General features: G+C 48.7%; 1 protein-coding gene across 12 annotated transcripts in view; it reads right to left on the bottom strand.

Moving 5' to 3' along the window:
* The window catches only part of MAP4 (microtubule associated protein 4), a 195,779-nt gene that overhangs the window by 5,093 nt on the left and 171,803 nt on the right, over positions 1-18,883 (bottom strand). For 7 of the 12 annotated variants that reach the window (XM_086698331.1, XM_086698327.1, XM_086698326.1 and 4 more), the window contains 8 exons: positions 16,253-16,359; positions 15,221-15,436; positions 11,484-11,667; positions 10,869-10,928; positions 10,460-10,752; positions 9,047-9,160; positions 6,980-7,072; positions 1,065-1,146 (listed from right to left, as the gene is read on the bottom strand). In XM_086698331.1, the coding sequence (XP_086554457.1) occupies positions 1,065-1,146; positions 6,980-7,072; positions 9,047-9,160; positions 10,460-10,752; positions 10,869-10,928; positions 11,484-11,667; positions 15,221-15,436; positions 16,253-16,359 (1,149 nt within the window). The remainder of the gene's footprint in view (positions 1-1,064; positions 1,147-6,979; positions 7,073-9,046; positions 9,161-10,459; positions 10,753-10,868; positions 10,929-11,483; positions 11,668-15,220; positions 15,437-16,252; positions 16,360-18,883) is intronic. The other 5 variants (XM_086698336.1, XM_086698333.1, XM_086698332.1 and 2 more) reach the window with 5 other exon arrangements.

Below are 18,883 nucleotides of genomic sequence, written 5' to 3'. Positions count from 1 at the left end.
GTGACTTGCCCAAAGTCACCGCCAGGCTGGCGATGGCCAGAGGTAGGGTGGCAGCGGGGTCTGTCTGTGCTGCTGCATGAGCCACACTGTAGTGAAGAGAAGGCAAATGGAAAGAGGCTTCTCTGTCGTGGAGGAAAAGGAGGAGAGGTGGGAGTAGTCCCGGCACCGAGCTGAGAAAGGACAGGCACGGACCGGACCAGCCCCGGGGCCCAGCGCGCTCGGGCGGCCAGTGCACAAGGGCGAGGTTCAGGACTCACGGCCACAGTGTGGCCACAGGATGTGGGGCTGCCCTGCTCTCCCAGGCCCACCCCTCCGGAGGCCCGCGTCACAAACCAGAGCACCCGGCTTTGTGCCAAGTTGGCCAGCTGTCCTACGCTCCTGCCCACCCCTCCCCACCGCCGAAACACCCAGCCTCGGGGTCAGTCAGCGGCACCGGGGAAGGTGGCATGGCGCAAGAGTGGATTTTCCAGATTAAAGGGGGGAGATGAGGTGAGTTAAGGGCCAAACTGTTCTGACCCTTTTAAACAGAACACATTCTGCCGAGAGTTCCTTGCCTTCACCTTAAGTGGCCCCTGGCGCCTGACCTCCAAGGAGACAGATCTGCCAGCCACGTGCCTGCCGCTGCAGGGGAAGTGCCCTAGCCCTGGTCTACTGTCACCCAGAACCAGGACACGCGGCTGTAGGGGATGACAGTGGAGGCGGGAGCACGCCGCCAGGAGGAAGTCACACCGCCCCAGCAGCAAGAGCCTCACCCGCGGCCTGGGCAGCGCTACCCAACGACTCTGTCCTGCGGGAGCTCACAGCTGGTGCGTCACTGCCTGGGAATATCCACCGCCCGCAGTCGAACGGCGCCCCCGGCGCGCGCTAGTAGGGGTGCGGTGATGCCCGTGGGGACAGCAGCCTTTACCACCCGCTCCTCCGGATGCGCCTAAGAGGTTAGCGCCTGGGGCGGGTGGGGGGATGCCCCTCCCCCAGGAATCTTTATGGAATGACAAAAGCACAGCAGGGAGACCCAGCCCAGGCGAGGCCCAGGCACCCTGGGGGAAGCAGGGGACTGCACTCACCAGGTTTGTGCTTGATGTTAGCCTTGGACCCACACTTGGAGGAGACCTTAGAGATGTCCACTTTCTTATTCTGAATCTGAACCTGAGAAATAAACCACAAAATATTATTGCCTCAGAGAGAGGATATATTTCAGGGCCAAACCTGTGTTCCCTTGACAATCTCCACGTTCAAGTTTCTTCTCTCCCTGTGTAAGGCCCTACCTCAGTCTGCTCAAGGTCAGGCTCACCTCCCCAAGTGCTTAAACCAACGCTTCATCCATCCTGCTGCCCCTGCAGCTTCTGAACTCACCTCCTGCCAGACTGAACCAACGTTCCCACACGCTCCACAATGTTCCCACCCTGTCCGGGCGCCTGCCAGGCAGCTCTTCTCAGGTTTTTCTGGACCCCCATCTCCTGAAATGTCCTCTTCTTCCACCTGAAATCTCACCCATCAATTCCTGGCCCAGAGATAACCTGGAATGATGTTTTGGTGTTTTCCTCTTAGTTCATTTCAGTGCATTTTCCCCTCATGGCTGACAGCACAGATTTCTACGTATGTGTCTATGATTTTTTATAAGCATTTTCCCCATAAAAGTTGGGAAATGTTAAGAAGGGGCCACATAATCCATTCTGTAAGATCTTATATAAACCTAACCTATGCCAGATAGGGACCATTTAAGGTTGTTTGTTTGTTTGTTTTTCTAATTTTTCACCATTAAAACTCTGGCAGCAATAAATATCTTTGTGAACAGAAGTCATGGCAATTCTGATGACCTCTCAAGCAAAATGCCCAGAACTTCAGTTACCCGGTCAAAGGTTGGGACTGTTTTAAGGTTCCTGAAGCACAAGGCCGGGTTTCCAGGAATGTGACAACGGACCCCCACGAGAGAGCTTACGTGGTTTGTCTCCATATCCTCCCAGCCCTGGCTATTCCCATTAAAAACAACAACAACGCTCTTCCCGTGAGTGGCTGAAGGTGATTTCTGAAAACAGTTCGCTATTTACTTGACCTACAAAATCACACAAGAGGTTCAACTCTTCATGTTCAATTTAAGAACACATGTGAAACACTGCCCAGGCCATCAAGAATGCATGTATCTGAAATGCCACAAAGTAACTGAATGATGTCACTTTGCAAAAGCAACGTGTGCCATTCTGTTGCTACAATGGTGGAGACAGTGGTGTGCCCAGGCCTAACAGCGGGGCTGGACACAGCGTCAGTGGCCCAAAGAGAGTGTGTAATTTTACTGCACATGCTTAAAAATGCAGAGAGTACTGCTGAACTTAGGGGTTTAGATGTAGATCCTCTGGTCACTGCACATCCAGGTGAACAAAGCACCCAAGATGTGGCGTAGAACTTAACAGGGCTCATGGTCAGATTGCCACAGTGAGAGACGATCCTTACTGGAAAAGAGCAGATTATTCCTAAACCAGAAGAGGAAGTTGCACAGAAAAAAAAAAAAAAAAAAAAAAAAAAAAAGATACCCCAGAAGAGACTGAAGGAACAAAAACTTACGGCCCGGGAGTAAATTCTGCATAAAATAAATGCAAATAAAAGTGAAAACAAGAAACCCCACCGCCAACAAAATTGTGCTGATTTATACGTGAAAGAGGCCCAGTCTTGGCTGCTCTGCTCATTATTAAGGATACTAAGCATTTGCACGATGGGCCCAGCACGGTAGCCTGGAGTTCCACATCTGCCGCGACTGTGCACAACTACAGGCTCCACGAGGCCTTTCACAGATTTGCCATCCTGTCCACATTTGGTGAGCAATCAAGAGGATGAATGGCCTTTTATACAAATGAATCCCGTTGGGGATGGAGACTTGTCTGGGTGTCCTCTACACTTGCCCCTACTTTTGAGGTGGCCAACGGACTTTCATCTAGGTCTGCCCCCCAGGAGCCTTGGAAAAACATCTTGCTACCACGACTGATGGCATGTGTTTAAATTAGGAAAGGACGTCATCTATAGAGGGGCACTGGGCTCTGGGATGAAAATACCACAGTTCCCGTGAGTGGCCCAGCCGCTCCTTGGTTCTGTGGAAGAGCCTGGCTTTCCGCCACAATCAAGTCCTTCATGCGGTGGCCCACGGGGCCCTGCCGGCAGGTGTCATGCCCTTCTGGTGGGGTTTCATCACAGTGCCGTTCAATGGCTACCTTCTAGGACCCCGTCTTCCTTTCTCCAGTGTCAGGAAATACGGTTTCCATCGTATTGCAAGAGGATACATGTGATGTCTACTGCATCGTTCTACGTCCACTCACAGCCCAAGGCCTGGCACAGAGTAACTTCCCATAATCATCAGCTTGCCTGAGCCATCCTCACTGTTTCCAGAACTCTGCTCATACTATTCCCTAGCCAAGCAAGCCCACTGCATTCTCCTCCCCATCCTTCAAAGCCCTTCAAAGGTCACCTTCTTCAAAGGCTCTGGCTTCACTCCACCCTTTGGAGGGACATCAGGTTCAGCAGGACACTGACTGCTTCCACGTTCAGTAATCATTTACAAAGTACAATTACCATCTCAACACAACAGCCTCCACTTTGCCTCACATTTCCAACAAGGCCACAATTCTCCCAACAGGGACACAGGGAAGTACTTTTCCCAACCAAACATCTGCCAGCTACTGAGACCAAGACAACACGTGTCCTGCAGCAATGGTGGCAGGCTCATCTTGTGCCACCCTTGAGACACCTGGGAGGGGTTCCAGGGGTCACCCTCCAAGGCCTGGGGCCTGCACATTTCCTGAGACTGTTCTGCGACCGAAGCCACTGCTTCTCTACCTCCTGCCTGGTTCTCAGGTAAAGAATAGTTGATCAGGGGAAATTCTGCTTTGCGGATGTATCCCAGCCAATAAATGAAGAAGGAATGGGAGAACTCGAGCCTCACCATAGTATACCCCTACTCAACGCGTGGGTCTAGGTACCGGCCATCAGAGAGTGGGGGCGGGTGGGGGGACCAGACAGTGAAACACAATATGCCTCCTGACAGAAACACCACCACTACCTATAAAAGTCTTGCAAAGAGCTGGGGGAGAAAAAAAATCAAACCTGAATCAATTTAAAGATATGGAGAGACAAAGGAGTATATTAAATCAAAATACGAGGATATGCAGCAGAAGCCAGATTCTAGGATAAACCACTTAGTTTACTCATTTATAAAGTGCTGCTACAAACAAAAACTGAAGGGTGCCTGTAGAGTAAAAGAAACCGAAGGTTATAAGAGACAAGAGACGCATCAACCAACCACAATTTATGGTCCCTACTTGTATCCTGAGTGTCAGTAGGGGTTTTACACACGTACATTAAAGAGTTATCTTAAAGTTATGAATGGAATATTTACAGATGAATGATGTATCTAGGACTGGCTTCAAAATAATCAGGGTGGGAACACACAGAAGATAAGATTGGCTACAAGGAGGGGCGCCTGGCTGGCTCAGTCAGTGGAGCCTGTGACTCTTGATCTCAGGGTTGTGAGTTGGGTGTAGAAATCACTCAGAATAAATAAATAAAATTTAAAACAAACAAATGATTGGCCACAAGGATAATAAATGAAGCTGGGTACATTGTAGGATTCTTTTCTACTTTTGCATGTATTTGAAAAATGCCTATGATTAACCGTTTTAAAAAGCTGAACTGTGTCCCCCTCACTTAACCCACCACCTCTGAGATGTCACTCTGCCTTCTTGGGCTGGTATGTAGAGAATCCATAGTAACTGCCAAACAATCCTCCCCTCCTTCCCTCCCCTGGCCACTCGCCTCCACTCAAAGCTTTAGGGAGCCACGTGCTGCTTCTCTGGCCTATGACGTGTTTCTCAAAGGTCCTCTCCCCGGCAAAGCCCGGCAGCTAGCAGAAGCCATGCCTGTCTCCGTGGTCCTCTTCCCATACACCAACCCCGGCAAGCACGGTACCTCAACCTCGCTGCAGCCGTTTCCGCAATCCGCCCCACTGGCCTGTGAGGACCCGCGGGCTGCTGTGGACAGCAGTACGGGCTGTTGAGATGGCAGTGCCCCCAGGCCTCAGAACCCATGACGCGCACATATCCCCCCTCACGGGGGTGGAATGGAAGAAAAACTGTCACAAAATTTTAAACTGGGGGAAATCTGCTACGTGCCCTGCCCTGATGTCCTCCTGGTTCTCAAAAAAGGGGACATTTGTATGTACACGGGGGCGCCGCGCAGCACTAACTGGGACCCTGCTCCAGCCTCTCATCCGGGTGCTAACTTCAGAATTTCTATACAGGAGGGGATGGGGTCTGCGGGTGACGTGTGACGCTGTTCTACCTGTGCCAGCGGGCCCACTCTCTCAGCTGCGTGTCTATCTGTGGTGGCTTTATGGAGGGGCTGAGGGAAACAAGTATGGCCCCTCAGTCAAGGCCGTCTACCTTCATCTCCCCACCTGGAAACACTGCTCACAGGCAGGTTTCCGAATGAGAGGCTGCTTAAGGAAGCCTCCTACAATACAATGCTTAAAAAAAAATCTTGGAAGTCACATGTAGGCAATGTGCCAAGACCACAGTAAGTGATAGATAAATGATGTCTATTTTGGGGTGCCCAGGGGCTCAGTCTGTTAAGCGTCCAACTCTTGGTTTTGGCTCAGGTCGTGATCTCATGGTTCGGGAGATCGAGCCCTGAGTTGGGCTCGGTGCAGACAGTGCGAAGCCTGCTTGGGATCCTCTTTCTCCCTCTCTTTCTGCCCCTCCCCCACTTGTGCATGTGTGCTCTCTACCGCATTCTCTCAAAACAAACTTTGAAAAAAAAATACATGTCTATTTTCCTAGCTTGTACATAAAACTGCACACTATACACAAATGTATTTCTGTGTCACACACACAATGACCAGTTCCTTCATAATCTCTGCTCACCTCCTGTTCTCACCTAGGTCAAAAGCCTGAAAGGAAAAGCTGAGGCCGGTGCCTACCTGGGGCCCTCATAAGCTGGATCTTTATCACCTTAACCAGATACTGTCTTTAAACGCTTCACCCACTTCAGCTCATCGCACACCAGGCTGGCTAACGTCTGGCCAGCTACCAGGCCGGCCGAGTACGCCCCACCTCCACGTCAAGAGTGCGCTTTCTACCCACGTTAGAAGAGCCACTGGTGCAAAGTGACTGGGAAGGAGGTGCAAGAAGGGGCCTTGTGTGGGGCAAGACAGGGCTAACCTGAGGCTGATTCCTCACAATACGACCACCGGGCTGGGGAGTGTTTGTAAGCCACAGGCAGGATGGCATGGCCACTGAGGGGACAGGGGGGACAGAGGCCGAAAATGAAAAGGGTGAGCAGAGCAGAACTCAGTCCAGTTTAAGACAGTAAGGAGAAGGAACTGAATGAAACCTAGAGAGACAGAGCAGGATGAGCTCCCTGACTGTGGGGTGGGGAGAGAAGCAGGGGAGAAGCCACGAAGGCAGAGGCTGCATGTGGCCTCTCCATAACACACCTCTGGTGCATGCTGGGGTCCCACCTGCCTGAGTACTGCCACGAGGACACGTGGAAGGTGAACAGAGTGTTCTCTAACATTAGACCAGGGCCTGTTAGCTGGAGTCACTGTGCCCCCAACACAGAGCGTAGGGCTGGCACAGAAGGGCAGCGTGATAAAAGGTTGTCTGGATGGATGGAGGAAGGGGACAAAAAGAAAAGGAGGGGCTGAGGGAGTAAGAGGAAGAAGGACTCAGAACAGGGGAAAGTGGGTGAAAGAGAGCAGAAGGGAAAGAGAAGATGAGAAAAGATGCCAAATGGGCATCACCAGGGTGTTGGTCAGGGGTTCCCCAGAAACAGCTGGTCCTAACACACAGGAGCACTGAGCCTCCTCTCACTTTGCTGGCCTGTGTCTGGAAGAAAGCCCCGAGCCAGGCTGCTGTGGTCCTGGGAGCGCAAGCGGCCCTCTCCCCGGTGCCCCACGGGGCTACGGCTCAGACACCAGCTGCCCAGAGCTCATACTTACATTACCACCTCCAGGGACATGCTTAATATTGTCCTTGGAACCACACTTGGACTGAATATGGCTGTAGCTCACTTTTTTGGAGACTATCTGGACCTGGAGTGTTAGAGAACAGAAAAAAACAACACAAAGGGAGAGGGCTGGTTAGAACCGACACAGGGCAGGCAGTGAGTCCACACGTGATCACAATGACTGACACAGGGTGCCGTTACAACTCCGCCCCCGCCTGCAGGAGAGCAGCTGTGGAAAAGCACAGGGGAAGGAATCTGAAGTGGCAGGACAGGGAGCGAAGACGTGAACGAACAACACGAGCACAGAAGCACATATCGCAAAAGGGCTCCACGGTCCTCATCACTGCTCCTTGGGGCTGGGCCTCATCACTGCTCCTTGGGGCTGGGCCATGGTGCACAAGGCCCAGCCAGCTGCAGGCCCCAGATGCGCACTCAGGCATGGCCCCGCTCCCGCCTGCTCTCCCTGAGAGCTGAGACACAGTGTCCTGGGACTGCTCTCTGCAAGGATCCTGCTTATCCGGACTGGTCTTCGCTGAAGCTTGGCACTTCCCTTAAATCTGAGGCTGGGAACTGCAGCAGCCAGACCCACTCGGGGAGGCAACGGCTGCTCAGAGAAGTGCTGGGCAGCTGGCTCACAGGGCACAGATCTGATGCTACAGGAAGGAAGGGACAGCATAGCTCAGTTATAAATGCAGATGGGCCAGAGGCCGCTGGAGCCACCATGCAGAATCCGGACACCAGGGGGAGCGCGGGCCTCAGCAGCTCCACACTCCACAAGTAGCAGCCCGTGCGTCTGGGGGCTCGAGAAAGCACAGGACCAGAGTGAGCTTCTGGTCTAGACTTTTTTTTCAGCTCGACAGTAAAACACCTCTTCCATCCTCCAGATGCCCAGTCCTGTGCCCTGTGAGTTTCATGCGCAGAGAGAACCGCCTCCAAGCAGGGCTGCAATGATGCACAGGCACACTGTCGTGTTTATGAATGGCTCTCCCTGGAATGCGGCCACACAAAGGCCCAGGCTCTAAGGGCTGGAACAAAGAATTCTTTCTGAGCCTTCCCAAGGAGAAACAGTTGCCAGCTTCCTTCCTTCCTTTGCTTCAGAGCCCTTCACAAATGAAGCAGGCCCCAAGCTGAAGAGTTTTCCACTGAACAGAGAAATCCACCCTGAGAGATTCCAGCCCAAATACCTCACTGATTCGTGCCTTCTTTATAATGTCAGTGATGAATAACTGGTCAGCAAACCACTACCCAGTGAAACCCTGCTCTGAACCAGAGACCTCCAGGGCCTCTAGGAGTCACCCAGAAGCCTCACCGAAGGTACAAATTCCTTGCACTGAGACTGTCCATCCTGGTCCCTAAGGGCTGGAGGTTACGGCTTCTCTGGCAGTCCCTGGATGGACAGATGACCTACCTGCCACAGCTAAAAGAAGGTTCTCACAGCAAGCAGGAGGGGCCTGCTTCCAGGGTGTGGAGGCAAGAGGAAAGAACCTAGAGTTTCTGTTTACCTGTGCCCTGCCGGTGGTATGCAATCCCTAGGCTGAGCGGGCTTCCAGTGGGAACGAGCACCTAAACTTTCAGTGAGGAGGTGACATGGGGAACCAGGGCAAATAAAGCTATCTCCATAACCAGCAGGTTACGAAAGGGGCCTTCTAGTTCAATTACAAGCACCAGGGCTCCAGGGTTCCAGGCGCAGCAGAGTAACCAATCCCATGTTTTACTGAGGAAGAACATGGGTGCTGTGTGTGTGTTTGCACACAAAATGGGTGGGTTTCACATCAAGGTCAGTGTGAAGGAAGTGGCTGAAAATTTTTGGATCCATTTTTTCCAGCTGAATAAATATTCCCCAAAGGGTAATGGGCTCCCAAATCTGTTAACTGTCAGGGTTAATACAAAACTTTTTTCTGATGGCTGAGTCATCAAACGGAGAGGAGGGAATGCGGGGGCGAAGTAGAAACTGGTTAAGGATAGGAAAAAAGTGCGATAGAAGGGAAAGTGACTCAGGCTGGAAGAAACAGTTTATCATCTTTCACCTTCAAGAGGTAAAAGTCTAAATAAAACTCACTTTCCCAGCAGGTGGTTTCTGCGCACTCGCAATTGGACCGGCTGTTTTAGTGACTGCATTAGGTTCAGGCTTTCGAGCTGTAGCAGCTGCCTCTGTTTTTTTCTCTATTTTGGCCTGGATGGAGATAAAGGGAGGGCAAATTTCAAACCAAGAGGGTAAGAGCCCAAATGCCAAGAAGGGAAGAAAGCTATAGGGGACTCGAATCCAGGCCAGGCCACCAAGCAGAAGCAGGTCACCCTTGCTCCTAGGAACAAACCGTTTCCCGGGACAAACCAGCCAGAAGGAGGAGCTGCAGACCATAGTCTGGAGACATGAGGACAAGATCGAGACACCATTCCCGGAGAGAAGGAGGGAAGGAGGGCTAAGTTAGGGATTCTCTTCCGAGAGTGTGTTTTCCAGTCACAGTGCTCCCCCACTCAAATGTCCTCCCCCTCAAGCAAGCTGCTGTAGTCACAGGAGCCACTACTGATGACAGGAAGTGTCACACCACTCACCAGGCCAAGTCACCCAACTCCTCACCAAGACCTCCTGCAATTTTTGCCCAACGAAAGCATAAGAAGAGCACAGGAAGGGGGGGATGGTCACACCATCTGGGTACACCAGAGCCACAGCCTCTTAGCAAAAGCAACTCTTAGGCCCTTATTCCAGACTAATCCCAGTTTGCCATTAGTGTCTTCCAACAGTACCAGGATTCTGCCTCATTCTGGGCCCTGTTCAATGTTTTAAAGGCTCTAGGGTTGAAGAAATTTAAGGATCCTACCCTGAATGGGAGGTGTGGTGTCTTAAGTGCTAGAGAATCACATAGGAAATGAGGTTACTGCTCCATGGACCCAAACTGGGACTTTCGCCACCACCGTTTGCTACACCAGGTCCCATCCCTGCTAATAGCTGACAATTCTGCGGTGGATGTAAACAGAAAATCCTTAAGAGTGAAGCACCTGGCCCTCAACAGCACTCCCCACCACAGCCCTTCTGACAGCCCTTCTTCCCTGCAGCGTGCAGTCACCCCGGCCACAAGGGGGCACCCTAACTTCTTTCAGGCAGACATGCCTCTCCCAAGCCCAGGTTCCCCCTCCTGCCGGTCAGGTCCTGATGCTCACAGCACAGGGGTGGGGAGCACAGCCAGCAGGTCTCACAGGCCAGGGCTTCCCTGTTTGTTTTGTTAAGTACAAGAACCCTTTTGCCTCCAAACCAAAACGTAAGCCTAAAGCCCAAAATCCACACCAGGAGCCCCCCTGATAGAGACGGGAGGAGACAGTCTGCTGCCGGATGGACGTGGAGCCCAGGCTGCAAGTCTGTGACACTGAATCCGACGTCATGACAACCCTTCTGCTTCGGTGGGCCCAGGGGTGTGGCGTGGCAGGGAGGGAAGCAAGGGCTAGCATGCCAAGGACCACGAGCTCCAGGACTCACCCGGCCTCCTCCAGGCTGATGCTTGATGTTTTCCGTGGAGCCAACCTTGGAGCGGACGTTCTTCAGATCAGGGGTGGAAGCGTTGGTAGACAAGCGGCTAGGCTTCGGTGCAGAGGAGCCGGGCTTGGCTGACGTGGGCTTCTTGTCCGAGGAAGGAGTCCCAGAGGGCCGAGGAGGGGTGGGTGTGGGCTTGGCTCGGCCGGGGGCCACCCCTGCTGCGGGGGCTGCCCCAGGGACAGTGGTGTTCTTCTTCACTGAAGTGGTGGAGGTGCTCTTGGGGCGACTCAGGTCAGCTGCAAAGAAGTAAGAGATGACAGGGGTTCAGCGGGAGAGAGCAGAAGGGAGCCTGGAAGCTGCAAAGAGGTAGGGGTTTAAATTAGGGTCCCAGGAGGTGGGGGACGGGTGTCACCTGGTGCAGACTTCGTGGCCGTCTTCTTCATGTCTGCAGGCTTTCCCTCAGTCTTGATGGCTGCACAAACATAACACTTTTTACTATTTAATGTTTAACAAAGTGACCTAGTGAATGGCTCATCCAGTACTGAGATTCATTCATTCATTCATTCATTCATTCATTCAACAACTACTGAATGTCCCCTTTGGGCCATGGGCTGTGCTCGTCTCTGGAATAGATTAAGAGTAAATTAGACAGCCAGGTAAAGACTGGGCCCTTATGGAGTACAAAAGGCCACGCACTGTATCCTTACTCTTTTCTACAATCTTAACAGTGCCTTCCACACGGCCTTGGAAGTGGGTTACCAGTACAGGCCTGCGGAACCGAACAACTGACTTCCTATCATGTAAGCCCATGACCACAGTGTGCTGAGTAATGTGAAGTTACTAAGAAGGGAATAGTAATCCTACCTGGGAATTCATGAGAATCCCTTTCACTCAAGAGTTTTCTGAACAGACATACTGGCTAACTGCATGTGAAGATCAGTGTTCCCCGTTAAGGTCTAGTGCACAGAGACAGATCTCTCCTGTCTCCCCACTGGTTCCCGGGGGAAGGAAGGGTGACAGTACTCACTGGTGGGCCTCTTGGGCACAGGTGTGGGGGGGCTCCTGCTGCTTGGCCCAGCTGAGGCAGGAGTGGCAGCTGCTGTGGCTTTTGGAACAGTCTGGGTGCTCTTGGCGCCAGGCCTGAGCGCTGGGGCAGAGGCCGGCTTGGATGGGGAGGCCCGCTTCTCAGGAATCTTCGCCTCTGCAACAGGCTGGTAACAGGGAAGTGGGAATAAGAGCTGCAGGTCAGCAAGAGCCCCAGGAAGTCATGTTAAAGGACAGCAGAAAACAGGGGAACTATGGATTTGGTACTTCTTGGTAGGAAAATTTATACTGCTGAGATCTAAGTCCTTCAGACAAAGTGAGAAGCTGGCCATGTAGGGTGCTGGGCCAGCTGGAGTCAGGAGATGGGGGAGTCTATCTCAATCCAACCTGAACCGGTGAGAATGAACAAACCAGTCAAGTATACCACATCACAAACGAAGTTTGCTGCAGGATCGAATGTATTTAATACATTAAATACATCAGTATTTAAAGACCTGATGAAAGACAAATATACATAAACACCACAAAAAAATTAAAAATTATGTTTAAGCAAATTCAGTCATTCTTTTGGCTAAGATACACCCAGTGAGTGCTGAGCAGAATAGGGCTGCAGATGGAGGGAACACTGGCCTAACCAGTTAGATCCGAAGCCTGAGCTCCAACCCCAGTCAGGCCCCCAACTCACAGTGTGTTTCTGGGAAAATCACAGAACCTCTAAGGGCTTTATTTCCTCATCTGGATAAAGGAGGTCAGGACCAGAGGATCTGCGGGGACCAGAGCACAGAGACGACGAGAAGGGGGCAGGTGGAGGGTGCAGGCCTGACGACCAGAGAGAATGAGAAGCACCGATGTCAGCTGTGACATCAAAAGGGAAAATTCTCTCAAGTGTAGGTGCTTGGCATCTGGGCCCCAGTTGTTCCTCTTCCGTGGAGGCGGGGCATGGCCTTACTAGTAAGGAAGGGAAGGGATCAATTTAGCCTGGTTTCTACAGGAATAGGAGAAGGACACACTCTTTTGATAAGCCTTCCTCAAGAGAGGAAGCCAAAACACAGACAGAGTGGATCCAGCTCTTTTGCTCCAAGAGAAATGGCCACACAGGGCAGTGTGTTGGCAGAGACCAGCAGGACACTGCTTAAATGGAAAATCAGCTTAGGAGGAGCTCAGAAATTAAGGGCTGGCATCCAGTTAAAGTCTAACTGAAAATGCAGGGTAATGGACACTTCTACAAATGAAGTCCCTGAAGTATGGTACGAAGAACCCTCAGACTGGAATAAGAGGAACTGTTCAGCTACCAGCTCTGTTCGGAATACATCGTAGGATTTTGTGCAGAGGGGCTCCCTCCTGTCTGCTCAAAACTCTGAGTACTAAACCAGATACTCTGAGGTCTCCTTCAAATTCTCAGTATTCTGACTGTGATTCAGAATAATCTAGTAGGGTCTTCTTTTGCTAGTGGAAGTAATGGTGATAAAATAAGTTGGAAAAAAAGGTTATTAAGGATAGAAGGCTCTTAAAAATGTGACACTCTTTAGCTGCCAGTCTCTTGGTTTCAGCAAGCTACAGAACCAGCCTGCTTTGGTAACTGCCCTTACTCTGCTGTTTCTCAATTCATATTTTCTTCTCTACCAGAGTCGTAGATCTGCTTATTTTTTCTGAGTAAGTTTTTCCTCCTTTGTCTGCTTCTACAATCTTTCTACCAAAATAAAGATAAAAATAAATTTCTTAAGGCTTTATTTCTATCAATCTCTCCAAATATTTTTATCTGTTTCTTGTCTAAAAAACAAGTTTGTAATTGTAATGCAGATCACCTTTTCAGATCAGCTGTGTCTCAAAATGCTGTCTAAAAGCTGCATGGCCAGGAGGGGCACCTGGGTGGCTCAGTTAGTTAAGCAACCAACCCTTGGTTTCAACTCAGGTCATGATTTCACAGTTGGTGAGATTGAGCCCCACGTCAGGCTCTGTGCTGACAGTGTGGAGCCAGCTTGAGATACCCTCTCTCTCTCTCTCTCTGCCCCTCCACTGCTTGCACCCTCTCTCTCTCTCTTTCTCTCTCTCTCTCAAAATAAGCAAACTTTAAAAATAAATCAATAAATAAAAAATAAAAATAAAAGCTGCATGGACAAGAAAGAACAGTGCTGACAGAGGCCCAAGTATCAGTGTTGGAGTCAGACCAAGTTCAAATACTAGCTCTGTGACTTACTGGCACTGGACCTTAGGAAGGTTATTTCATTGAGCCATGAAATGAGAAGATGAATATCCACATCATGGGTTGCTGAGAGACAGGAGTGAAGGAATTAACAGGCATAAAGATACCAGTACACTGCACTTCGTTTTTATTATTACTGCAGAGTAAAAGTTCACTATACACTGCGCCCCTGCCACTGTCCTGTCAGCCCCAGGATTTGTTGTACCATAGCTCTAGTCACTTTCCCTCTATTTGCTCTCTCTCTTTTTAATGTTTATTTTATTTTTTATTTATTTTTTCAACTTTAAAAATTTATTTTGCGAGAGAGTGCAAGCATGGGAGGGGCAGAGAGAGGGAGAGAGAATCCCAAGCAGGCTCCCCCACTGTCAGTGCAGAGTCCGATGCCAGGCTCAAACCCATGAACTGTGAGATCATGATCTGAGCCAAAATCAAGAACCGGACGCTTAACCGACTAAGCCACCCAAGCACCCCTAATGTTTATTTTTGAGAGAGCGCAGTGGGGGAGGGGCAGAGAGAGGGGGACAGAGTATCTGAAGCAGGCTCTGCACTGACAGCAGTGAGCCTGATGTGGGGCTTGAACTCACTCATGAACCGGGAGATCATGACCCGAGCCGAAGTCAGACACTTAACCAACTGAGCCACCCAGGTGCCTTTCCCTCTGCCTATGCAAATAAATTGTCTTCTAACAGTTAAGAAAAGCAGCCAACTGGGTAAATCAGGGTCAGAAAGCTTCATGAGATTTTATCATTCTTAATCTATGATAGGATTTCTCATAGAAATTCTTGGCCATAGCAATTTCTTGGCCAAGGTTCCAGCCTATTCTACAATTCCTAGGTTCCACCAATTTTCTTTACAAGATTAGATTGATACACTACCAAATAAAACAAAATGTTAAGGAAGAAAGCCACAGACGCCATCTGCCCTTCGAGGACAATCCTGTGAAGCCACTGCTGCCCAAATTGACTGATTTCTAGGCAATAATGTGGGTGACCTGAAAAACTGGAAAACTGCAGAGGGAGAGAGGGGGCCCAATGTCAAAAGCAAAGGAAGTTGTCACATGATGTTGGAACCTACAGAGATCAGTCAGAAGAGCTTTATCCAAAAAAGTAATGGGTAAAAATCACTTCTGTAGGAGGATTAAAGAGAAAGACAAGAAACCAAATTTTAGGAATTCGATGGGAGAATTCTACCAAAAAGGGGTTAATCTAACGGGGTGTGGAGTGGGGCAAACTGGCTAACAAGTGTTCAAACCGTGAAGAGCAGGAGGGGCTGGGAGAAAGGAAAAGAAACCCAAGCAGATGCAGTATTGCCTCCAGGCAGGGGCAGGGAAAGGTACAAGGTCTGAAAGGCCTTCAGATGTTATGGCTGCATCCTGGGCCCCAAATGATTTTCAAGTCGCCTTTCCCCACTTCCCCCAATTCCAGCAGCTTGATTCCACTGTCTGGGAGCAATGAGAGCCGATCGGACACTCAAAGGGGAGAACTTTTCCCTGGCAGAGTGCTTAGGTGGCCACTTACCTTAGGTTTTGCGTCTTTTGAAGGTAAGGTGGAAGGCCTGGCAGTGGTGGCGGCAGGGCGTTTGGGCGGGGCAGCCGGCACTAAGCCCGCAGCGAGGCTCATGGGTTTTTTATTCGACCCACCAAAGGTGGCGGGAGCCGGCTGCTTGGGGAGAGGAGTGGGCTGAGTTTTGGCTTTCGATGTTGAAGTCTTTGCAGGTTGAGTGGTGGCCAAAGGCTTTAAGTTGATTTGTTGGTGGTGTTTTTTTTTTTTTTAAAGGTCAACATCAAACACACAAACAAAAATAAAAACAAATTAAAAAAAAAAGTATAAATTGCACAATTCAAAGTAAAATTATAAGCAATGAGGATCTATGCAACTGAAAAGCAGCATTCCGTTCTTCTGAGCTTGGTTAATAGTGGAAAGAAACCATGAGAGAAAGAAAACTGGGAATTCATTCTTACTGTCTCACAAATTCTAGCAGTTTGGCACCTGAAGACTTAAATTCAGTGACAGCTTTAAACAATTAAGTAGCTTTTGGTGGCTGCTATAATAGTTTTAGGAAGAAAAGCCACCAGCAGGTGATTAAGCTGTTATTATTTGTACCTTGATGAGGCAACATCAGCATCGTTTTAGGACCACACTGAAGTGTGGCATTTCTACTCTGCAGTAAGTACCAGTAAGTGTGTGAAGCCTTGATCCACCTTAAAAATCTGTTTTCCCTTTTCATGAATGCAGATTGCAGAATTTATTTCCAAATAGTTTTGCAAATCCCTTTATTGTTGTTGTTAAGGGAAGCAGAAACACCCTCTACAGAATATTTCTACACATATTCAAGATAATGGGGTCAAGGGAAGAGATTTTAAGGGTTGAGTCAGGCTACTATGGTAAAATAGGAACATAAAATATTTTCTAAGAAGGTCCAAAACTGGGGAAGGACCTACTAATAGCTCAGAAAAAAGAAATTCCATTCACAATCCAAGCAACAGTAGCAGAAGGTACGGTTTTAAAAAATGATATTGGTAGAAGAGAACCCAGCATTCCGGCACCTACCTTTGTTTTCTTCTCTGGGCTTGGTGGGAGCTCCTTGTTTGGAGGGGCAGTGATGTCATTTCCGGTCACACTCCCAGCAGGCCGTCCTTCTTCAGGCTTACTTATTCCTAAGAGGGGGAACAGTTATGCTAAGCAAATGTTTTTCATACCCATTTCGAAAATGCAAGTCTTAGTGGAGACAGACACTGACTAGCACTTCAATCTGAACAAAATCCACAGGGCTGTGCTCTGAAATGTGGATAAGACTCCCGAGTTCCTCTCATTGTGTCAGGACCGTTTCAGATTCCACAGATTCAGGCAGCCTGTCCCTGTGGAGAAGCAACCTAAGTGGGATTTGCACAGATGACCAATGGAAGGAAATGGCCCTTGAAGTTTGGTTTCCCTTCCCTGGAGACCAGCAAAGGGGCTCTGTCACCCAACCACTAACTCCCGGAGCACACAGGGGACAAAACCCTCTTCTACTAGAGTTTATCTCTTGGAATAAAGGTTGCTGAAAGATGGGATAAGAGCCAGAAGATCACCCAATGTCCTCCCCTTATTTCCTTTCCCTGTAAAGCACCACTTTATGGAGGATGTGAGATTAACTTGATCTGGTTCTAGCAGTGACCCAGATTTCCAATAAGGCCGAGGAGACCCATGAAATCAGACCCAAGGCCAGAAATAGTCTACCACCTAAGGCTATATGCCCAGCAGTACCACTGTGGGGACGTAATTCCAGATTTCAATAGGGCTACACCTGAAAGCATTAAAATACCATGAAATTTATAACCTGGGTGTGGGAAAGACCTTTCTAACTGGCACAAAATCCAGAAGCCAAAGAAGATCAGTCTAAGGAAAAAGTTTCAAAAACTTCAACGACCACAAAAAAGAAAGAAAGAAAAGAAGAAAAGCCAAAAGGCAAATGATAAACAGGAAAAAAATTTTGAACCTCACATCAAAGACAATGAGCTTATTATATATAAAATACTCCTACAAATCGTTAACTTCTACAAAAGCCAATAACCCACTGGAAAAATGGCCCAAAGGATATGAACACAGTTTACAGAAAAAGAAATACAAACTGAAATACAAATTGAAAATAAAAGATGCCCAATTTTTCAGAGAAATGAAAATTAAAACCACACTGACATGCCATTTTTAACCTAACATATTGTCAAAAGTCCTAAAATGTGAAAACAGCCAATGGGGATAATATGAGGATACCTGGGGCTGGTGAACGTGTGGAATGGTACAGTTCCTATGCAGGGCAATCTACCAGTGTCTCTGAAAACTGTACTGTAAATTCTAATCCAGAAATTCAATTTCCAGAAATTTATCTTAGAGATATATTCACACAGCAGCAAAATGGCAAATGTAGAAGGCCTTTCATCAGAGCATTGTTCCTAACAGCACAAAATGGAAACAGCCAAAGTCTGTTAATAGAAAAGTGGTCAAAGCATCACAGCAAAGTATCAGATAATCTCAGCATCTGAAAACATAAAGCATGACCGATACGGAATCATCTCTATTAAGTGAAGAAAAAAGGAAGGTGCAGAATAGGAAGGCAACATGAAACCATCTGTCTAGAGAAAGGAAGGGGGCAAAATAGATTTCTAATGCAAATACACTTGTGCATGCATTCTAAAAACACCTTAATTTGGGGAAGGGGGAATGGGGCACAGAATTAAGAGGGCAGGAGGCTTTATTTTAAACATTTTAAAACATCATTTTGAAGAAATTATATCGATTAAAAGTTGCAAAGAAACGTACAGGGAGGTCCTGTGTACACTTCCTCCAGCTTCTCCCAGCGCTGACACCCTGCATTAGCACATTACTCTATCAAAACCAGGAAACTGATACTGGTACAACCCATAGAGCTTGCTCAGACGTTTCCAGTTCTACATGCAGCACTCATTTGTGTGAGTGTGTGCGTGTGCACGTGCGCACATATGCGGTGCCATGCAATTTTCGCATGTGGAGCTTTATGTAACCACTACTAGCAATCAGGACAGATCAATGTTCCATTAACACAGGCTCCCTCCTGTTACCCTTTTATAGCCACCCCACCCTCCCTTCCTTCCTTTCCTAATCCCTAAATCTCTGGCAACCACTAATCTGCTCTCCATCCCTATAATATTATTTCAAGACTATTATGTAAATGGATCATACAGTATGTTACCTTTTCTGTCTGGCTTCTTTCACCCAGCATAATGCTTTTGAGATGTTACAACAACTGGTGTTGTTGTATGCATCAGTAGTTAGTTCCTTTTGACTGCTGATGATATGCCAGATATTCCATGGTACAGCTCTAACCACAGTTTCACCATTCGCCTGCTACAGTTACAAACATTTATGTACAGGACTTTTATTAAAATAGTGTCACTGTTAGTGTATGGACATGCAGTGAACTCCATCCTGTGACTTTGCTGAAATTACTTATTAGTTCCAGGAAGGTTTTTTTGTTTTTTTTTTCCCTTGGTAGATTCCTCGGAATTTTCTATATAGACAATCATGTCATCTGCAAAGAGAGCCAGATTTCTTTCTTCCTTTCTAATCTATATGCCCTTTTATTTCCTTTTACTTTATTGTGCTAAACAGAACTTCCAGTATTGGGTTAAGTAGGAGTGATGAGAGCAGGCATCCTTGCCCTGC

This window comes from Puma concolor, chromosome A2, assembly GCF_028749965.1.
Source record: "Puma concolor isolate L17-30 chromosome A2, mPumCon1.1.hap2, whole genome shotgun sequence".
Lineage (NCBI taxonomy): Eukaryota > Metazoa > Chordata > Mammalia > Carnivora > Felidae > Puma > Puma concolor.
This window is presented reverse-complemented; position numbering and strand designations above follow the sequence as displayed.